Genomic DNA, 8,169 nt, shown 5'->3' on the forward strand with positions numbered 1-8,169 from the left:
AGCTCCAGAAAGAAAAACAGATTTATTACTGCCACCCTGTGCTGTACATAAAATCTAAATAATAAAAGTCTGGTGAGGTGGACACACAACAGATCCGAGCCCGAATCTTCTGGACTCAATCGTTCCGTCAACACCCCCTCCCCAGGTGGCTTTCCAGAACAATGCTCTGTGAAGGAGGAGCAGAAGTGAGGTTATTCATACTATCATTATCCACAATTTTCTCCACAGAGGCACACTTATCAGCAACATGTACAGATCTTACTGTGGACCTACTTCACACAAACAGCTGCTCACAGCGAGTGGAAGATCATCAATCCCTTCACCACAGCCGTGAGGAGCAATCAGAACAATTATCTTCAATTCTTTAATTTTAACTGCGTGAAACGCCACAACATATAAACAATTAAGCTTTTAGAAATAATCACCTCTGACGTGTGCTGACAGCGCTTGCCTCTCACCCTCATCCTCCTTCACAGACGTGATGTCAGCCTCTGGAGCAGCCCTCGGCGTCCTCACATACTCGTCACAAGAATGCAACAAAGTTCAATTCTCCGGCAATCCAGTCCAACTCCCTGCTGGCTTAAATGCAGCTTCTCATTACCACATAGGTACCAGCTGAAAGCCCTTAGATCTGCACGTGAATATCACAGGTGTCGTAACTTCCTCCTAATAGAGAGCCGCACGAGATCACAGCAGGTGCAGCTAATCATCATAATAAAAGGTGAGAGACTCTTCTGCAGCACAGCTTTCCCACAGATCAGTTCCAAACCACCTAGGAAGGAAAATAAACACACATCCAAAAAAAAACCATGTCCACCCCAGCCCCCCAGCACACAACAACTTGCACCTTTCCCAGAAGCTACTGTCATCTGAGCACTGATATTGATATTGCATGTGCTTATAGACAAAAACAAATAAGAGACAAAATTCAATTTATAATTCAACTAAACTGCAAATATATGAATTTTTTAACATTTATGAAACACTTCTCTAAATAAATAACAGTAAATTCTGAAATAGAACTATTTTTTAAGTGTTGCATGTGCTACACAAGGCCATAGGGTCACTGCCCCTAAAGAGATTCCCTCCTTGGCACAGTGATCTATTCAACAATTCAGTGTTACAACCAAACCTATGATACATACACTTTTCTTTCCTGTATATTTGACATCCTTGACCATGAAAACATACCACTAGAACTTGGAATAACTTTTATGTCTTTATTAGTTCAAAAGTTATTGTATAAAAACGATTTTTCAGTAATGGCGGTTTTCTTCTGGCTCTGGCTCCATAACATTTGAAGCTACATCAAATCTGATGACACCTTACTGAATCAGTACAGATTCAGCTACAATTTGGTGTTAGTTGTGCATCTCTAGCTTCATTTGTCACCTCACACTGACACATTTTCTATTTTCCCTATATTTTTGCATATTCTGGATCACCAGATCCGGAATCCGGATCCGATCATCACCAAACTTTGTTGTTTGATAGAACATTTGACTATGTTACAACATTTGACTATGTTAATTTTTTTCAAGCCTTTCTGCCTTGTTTTTGTGGAGTTAGAAACTAGAATGTCAAAATTCCCCCTATCCCGCAATGGTGAAGTATCCTTTAAAAAAATACCTGGATCCGGATCGTGATCTGGATCACCACTAAAATTTAATCACTTGTTCCTCTTGTCATTTCCAACCACTCCACAAAATTTCATCAAAATCCATTCAAAACTTTTTGAGTTATCCTGCTGACAGACAAACAAACAAACAAACAAACTCGACCGAAAACATAACCTCCTTGGCGGAGGTAATGATTTATTCTGCTATATCTCCACAATGAATAGGGCCAGAGACATTACGAGTGTCATGATGACATCACAAGGGTTCAGAGCGTGCAGGTTTTGCTCAGCCCTTGAAATTAAACTAAATTATAAACAAATAAATGTATGTAAATGAATTCTGTGTTCACGAGATGTTGGGATGCAATACGTGTTTATTACAAGTTTTTTTTTATCCTGTCTACCAGTAAGCTAAAAAAGACCCCCCACACACACACACACACACACACACACAAAGCAGGGAAAAGCAGCCTGTGGGTCTTGTTCCCTCCAGATGGTGAATGCTGTTGGTCTCTTTTTTTTTTTTTTTGCAACACTGCAGCCTTAATAACCGACACAAAAGCTCCATTCATCAGCTTTAGTGTTGGTCTGATCACAGGGTCTCTGGGAACCTCGGCTCACATCCTTACTCACAGTGACTGCCAGCCACGAGGCAGAGAAACATCTGCTGCGTGTGCCCAAAACCTGCCAGTGCACGAAGCACGGCCTGAGGAAGTCTCCATTCAGCCGTGCAACAAAGACCCCAGAGCAAACAAAACCACAAAGGTCCCACAGTCCAGATGTAGGACAGAGCTTACAGGAGACTATGATTACAGAAAAAAAAAAACAAATGTGCAAAAGTACATGATAAACAGAACACTGGAGGTAACTGATGCCAAATTGTCATTCCTGACAGAAATCATCTAATTGATCTGAGCATCAGGCAGCAGGTCTGATTTCTAAAGGGTCAACATTTTCCCACAGCATCAAACCCCTCCCAGTCTTCCACCTGTTCCCCCGAAATCTGATCATTGTCCCCAAGGCAATCACAGCATTCAGCATCCCTCCATCAGTGGTCCACCTGCTCCCCTGAGAGATGTCCATCATTATCCGGCCAATCACAGCATTCAGCATCGCTCATTGTCTCCCGGAGCTCTCTGATTGGCTGACAGTGTGAGAACCTGCGTCCAGACCCAGACCCACACATTCATATGTAGATCAGTGAGTATAAATAGGAGGGATGAAGCAGCAGAGGATCAGATTGTCTGTGCAGAAGCTCTGCAGCTCACAGATCCAGACATGACACCAACAATCACTGCAGCAACGAGCAATTCTCAGGAGCATCTGACTCTGAGCCACAAGGTAAACTGGACACTCGTGCACATTTAGACGTCATGCATCAGGATTTGTCCTTTTGCTGCTGACACTAGACTGTAGAAGAAGGTTTTCTTCATGCCTCTGTTGTTCTGTGTGCAGCTGAGAAAGCCTGTGGTGGAGAAGATGCGCAGAGAGCGAATCAACAGCAGCATCGAGCAGCTCAAGTCTCTCCTGGGTCCAGAGTTCCTCAGACAGCAGCCAGACTCCAAGCTGGAGAAAGCAGACATCCTGGAGATGACAGTTTGCTTCCTGAGACGACTGCAGCAGCAGAATCAAGCTGTGGACTCAGCAGCTGTCCATCAGGGCTACTCCAGGTGTGTCCAAGAGGTGGTGCAATTCCTGTCCGAGGCCGAGGTGCAGACACAGTCCCAGAGAAGACTGCTGAAGAACTTCCACAAGCTGCAGTCTTCCTCTGAGAAGAAGCTGACAGAGGCTGACTTCTCTCTTCTGAGCTCCACAGTCCACAGCAGCAGCAAACAGGAGAGCGCCCTCTGGAGGCCGTGGCACACACCTACAGCTTGAAGCTGGCAGCAGACAGTGACATGACGTCATTGATTCTTTGACTTTGAACCACGTGTTCTTGTGTGTGCACAGAAACTTCTTTAATTGCATTTATCCGAACACAACATTTTATTGTTGAGGAAAATGTTTCCAAAGGAAACGATGAAACATTGAAAGTGTCTTTGACATGAAGAAAGGGAACATCTGACGTTCATGTTGCATCAATGAAACATAAACGACTTTATTTTTTACTAATATGTAAAAGTCTTTGACAACAGCTTTATTGTTTTGTAGCTGATATGATGAAATGATGATGTGATTGTTTCTGATCATGTTGATCAATAATTTGAATTGTCCTGTGTGGACATTAAGGACTTTGATCTCATTGTTTTAAATCTCTTTGATTTGTTGACATTGATCTGTTGTAGGATTGTGTATTTTTATCCTTTTATCTAAAGACTTTGATATATTTACTGATCATATCAATGTTGTTGTTTTTTCCTTGAATGAAAATGTTTCAACTGCTGTCTTCACTTTGTGATGATCTTAAACTGATCTGTTCAAAGGTCTCTTTGATCTCTGTTGACTTTGTCATAAAGAAATCATTAAGTTCATTTGAATTGTTGAATTTCTTTGATTTGTTAACATTCATCTGTTGTAGGATTGTGTATTTTTATCCTTTTATCTAAAGCCTTTGATCCTGATTATATCATTTGGATTGTTGAATGTCTTTCTGTCTTTTGTAAAGACGTTTGTCCCTCGACTCATTTTGAGTCCAGCGTGTGTTGGACAAATGTCCACGCTGTTGTTGTGATGTATCATCACGTCTGTCTCCAGATGGAGATTTTTTTAATCCCTTTGTTTTAATAAACAAGTCAAAATGATTGAAAGAGTTTTGTGTTCACTTTTTATTTATTCAATTATTTTGATGACAATCACAATTTTTTTTTATTTGTTCAGCTTTCACAAAGTTTGACTTTGATGATACAAATTTGTACATTGTTTCATAACTCAATGACAAGTTTCAACATTCAAATAAATTATAAACAGTAAATCAGAGTTTAAATCAGTGGAAAAAAACAGGAGACATTTGAGGGAAATAAAACACTTTGTGTTTAAAACACTCAATTGTTTAACAAAATAATTTACTTTGTATGAGCAAGTTTAAGTAAATTTTATTGTTTATAACAATACTGAAAGTTTGGTTTGATGACGTTTAAACGAGGTAAAAAATAATGCAGGTTTTAGGCTTTATGGTGAAATATTCCTGCTGGGATCAACTCCAGATCCCCGTGACCCTTAAATGGAGTAAGCAGTTGAAGATGAGTGAGTGAGTCAGTAAGTGGTAAAATATTTGTTTTCCTTGAACATTTCTTTGTTTGATCTGATTTCACATTGACAGAATAAAATTATCAGTCATGACAAGTTTATGTTTCACTTTCTTACAGTTTTAGACAGTAATATTACATTTTATAAAAGTTAAGCAAAAGCAACAAGCAAGAGACTAACATGAAAACAATTATATTTTTTAAACTGCTAATTTGTAAGTTATGTATAATATCTGTCATGCTCCTAAAATGATGTCAAACAGATTATTATTAATGAAACATTTTTGTGTTTTCACACACTCTTGACTTTTTAATTACCAGTTTTACAACACACAGTTTGAACTGGTGCTGTTTTAGCATCACTTTTCAGAATTACCTGATTTTTAAAATTAGAGAATAATTTTAACTGCAATTAGCTGCATTTACTTTTTTTAGATTTAAAGGTAGATAGTTTAATAATAATATTATCTTCTTATTATAAAGGTACTACAAAAATGACAGCTTTTGTAAAATAAATTCTTCAGAGTATTGCAAAATATAAAAACGAAATAAATACACTAACGTGTTGCATCAGGAAGGGCATCCGGTGTAAAACTTGTGCCAATTCAACATGAAGATTATATAAAGACACAAACTTATAATGTGATGAATAATGAGTCCTAAAATATCACTCTTAAGTTGTTGAAAATGGTTTCAAGTATTATAACAGTAAAGACAGTTTTATGTTTTATACATATTTTTTGTTCTTTATTTAACTGCAAACAGTGCCTAGTTGTATTTTTCTGAACTTTTTCACTGAATAAAGAAGATTTGATTTTCTTTCATGAGGCTTCAGGAGCTGTTTTCTTACTTTTTTCAGTGAAATCTGTTTATTAAAAGTTAAATAATGTTTGGTGTAAATGTTGCAGTTCTTAAGAAGGTGAACGTTAAAAGTGAGATTTGAGCTGCTGCTGCTGATCTTTTTGGGTTTGTGTTTCTCTCAAACTGCTGTGACGTGAAATAAGACACACTTCTATTGTTTGTCCACTGAAAGGACAGAGTGTGAGAAAGCAGACCAAAGTCACGCACAGAGCCCTGTGGGACAATAGAGCCTGACCTCTGACCTCAAGAGGAGGGGGCGTGTCCTCAAAGTGGAAAAAAAATTAAGTTTATTGTATAAAGTTCATTCATTCATTCATCTTTTACCGCTTAGTCCAATTAAGGGTCGCGGGGGGGCTGGAGCCTATCCCAGCACCCAGCAGTCATAGAGCGTGAGGCGGGGAACACCCAGGACAGGACGCTAGTCTGTCGCAGGGCCACAAACAGACAAACAAGCACAGACACACCCACACACACACACCTACGGACAATTTAAAGACCCCAATCCACCTAACCCACATGTCTTTAGATGTGGGAGGAAACCGGAGCACCCGGCGGAAACCCACGCACACACGGGGAGAACATGCAAACTCCACACAGAAAGGCTACGGGAATTGAACCCACGACCTTCTTGCTGTGAGGCAACAGTGCTAATCCACCGTGCTGCCCTGTATAAAGTTTCCCTTTAAAAAAATCTAAATAAACAAAGTGTTTGTACCACAATAAAAGTGTGAAATACGTATATTTATTTCTAAACTTTTGTTTACTATTTGGGACTGTTTAAGTTGAGGTTTGAAGTTTTTTCTGTTTTCCTAAATAGTGTCTCAATAGTATATTTTTTATTTCACAATTTAAATTGTATGTTGTAGAACAAATTTCTTTGGGGGATTTTTGCCCTCAAATGCATTATGTAGAAATGAAATCTATGATCATTTTCTTGTCCTTATTTCTAATTTGTTGTAAATGTGATGAAGCTGTTGGCATGTGTGGGGCGACAGCTGGGAGCTGCTTGTGTGCGGTGAACCATCATTTAACACGACCCGCAGCTCTGTGTGTGAGAAAAGTGTGACAATGTGATGACAGGATTTCATCCAACTTTTCACCGTGTGTGTGAGTGAATAAATCCACAGCAGCCAATGGTGTGCTTTCCCTCCAGATGGTTGGTGACGTCAGCCTTTGTGTGTGTGTTGCATCTGTCACTAAAGCTCCTATTGTAGAGTGCTGACCACAACATTCAGGACTCAGTGTGGGAAAGTCACAGAAAAACATCTGCTGCATCTGGACAACATGTCTGAGCTCATTCCAACATCACCTCAATGTTGAATCACTAAATAAACATCTAACTTGTGCAGTCCTCCATCACAGTGGTCCACCTGCTCCCCTGAGAGATGTCCATCATTATCCGGCCAATCACAGCATTCAGCATCTCTCATTGTCTCCCAGAGCTCTGTGATTGGCCGACAGTGTGAGAACCTGCATCCAGACCCAGACCCACACATTCATATGTAGATCAGTGAGTATAAATAGGAGGGATGAAGCAGCAGAGATCAGATTGTCTGTGCAGAAGCTCTGCAGCTCACAGATCCAGACATGACACCAACAATCACTGCAGCAACGAGCAATTCTCAGGAGCATCTGACTCTGAGCCACAAGGTAAACTGGACACTCGTGCACATTTAGACGTCATGCATCAGGATTTGTCCTTTTGCTGCTGACACTAGACTGTAGAAGAAGGTTTTCTTCATGCCTCTGTTGTTCTGTGTGCAGCTGAGAAAGCCTGTGGTGGAGAAGTTGCGCAGAGAGCGAATCAACAGCAGCATCGAGCAGCTCAAGTCTCTCCTGGGTCCAGAGTTCCTCAGACAGCAGCCAGACTCCAAGCTGGAGAAAGCAGACATCCTGGAGATGACAGTTTGCTTCCTGAGACGACTGCAGCAGCAGAATCAAGCTGTGGACTCAGCAGCTGTCCATCAGGGCTACTCCAGGTGTGTCCAAGAGGTGGCGCAATTCCTGTCCGAGGCCGAGGTGCAGACACAGTCCCAGAGAAGACTGCTGAAGAACTTCCACAAGCTGCAGTCTTCCTCTGAGAAGAAGCTGACAGAGGCTGATTTCTCTCTTCTGAGCTCCACAGTCCACAGCAGCAGCAAACAGGAGAGCGCCCTCTGGAGGCCGTGGCACACACCTACAGCTTGAAGCTGGCATCAGACGACGTCTTTGGTTTTGAACCACGTGTTCCAAAACGATGAAACATTTAAAGTGTCTTTGACATGAAGAAAGGGAACATCTGATGTTCACGTTGCATCAGTAAAACATAAACGACTTTATTCTTTACTAATATGGAAAAATGTTTGACAACAGCTTCATTATCTGATATGATGAAATGATAATGTGATTGTTTCTGATCATGTTGATCAATAATTTGAATTGTCCTCTGTGTGGACATTAATGGACTTTGATCTCATTGTTTTAAATCTCTTTGATTTGTTGACATTGATCTGTTGTAGGATTGTG

At 40.4% G+C, this 8,169-nt stretch overlaps 2 protein-coding genes across 2 annotated transcripts; both read left to right on the forward strand.

Annotated features, from left to right (window-relative positions):
• Window positions 1–1,735: 1,735 nt before the first annotated feature.
• On the forward strand, window positions 1,736–4,357 carry LOC117506384 (transcription factor HES-5-like). The gene is made up of 2 exons (XM_034165890.1): window positions 1,736–2,959; window positions 3,074–4,357. Exons 1-2 carry the CDS (start codon window positions 2,897–2,899, stop codon window positions 3,494–3,496), a joined length of 486 nt encoding a protein of 161 aa, XP_034021781.1. The 5' UTR covers window positions 1,736–2,896; the 3' UTR covers window positions 3,497–4,357.
• Window positions 4,358–7,177: 2,820 nt separating this feature from the next.
• Window positions 7,178–7,866, forward strand: LOC117506385 (transcription factor HES-5-like). Its single transcript, XM_034165892.1, has 2 exons — window positions 7,178–7,314; window positions 7,429–7,866. Exons 1-2 carry the CDS (start codon window positions 7,252–7,254, stop codon window positions 7,849–7,851), a joined length of 486 nt encoding a protein of 161 aa, XP_034021783.1. The 5' UTR covers window positions 7,178–7,251; the 3' UTR covers window positions 7,852–7,866.
• Window positions 7,867–8,169: the final 303 nt, after the last annotated feature.

The sequence above is a fragment of the Thalassophryne amazonica genome, chromosome 3 (genome assembly GCF_902500255.1).
Source record: "Thalassophryne amazonica chromosome 3, fThaAma1.1, whole genome shotgun sequence".
Taxonomy (NCBI): domain Eukaryota; kingdom Metazoa; phylum Chordata; class Actinopteri; order Batrachoidiformes; family Batrachoididae; genus Thalassophryne; species Thalassophryne amazonica.

Bases quoted from the DNA above. Each gene is read 5' to 3' on its own strand.
- LOC117506384 (XM_034165890.1), top strand. From the start codon at position 2,897: ATGACACCAACAATCACTGCAGCAACGAGCAATTCTCAGGAGCATCTG. The intron at 2,960-3,073 runs GTAAACTGGACA...TTCTGTGTGCAG, and splicing joins ATCTGACTCTGAGCCACAAG to CTGAGAAAGCCTGTGGTGGA.
- LOC117506385 (XM_034165892.1), top strand. From the start codon at position 7,252: ATGACACCAACAATCACTGCAGCAACGAGCAATTCTCAGGAGCATCTG. The intron at 7,315-7,428 runs GTAAACTGGACA...TTCTGTGTGCAG, and splicing joins ATCTGACTCTGAGCCACAAG to CTGAGAAAGCCTGTGGTGGA.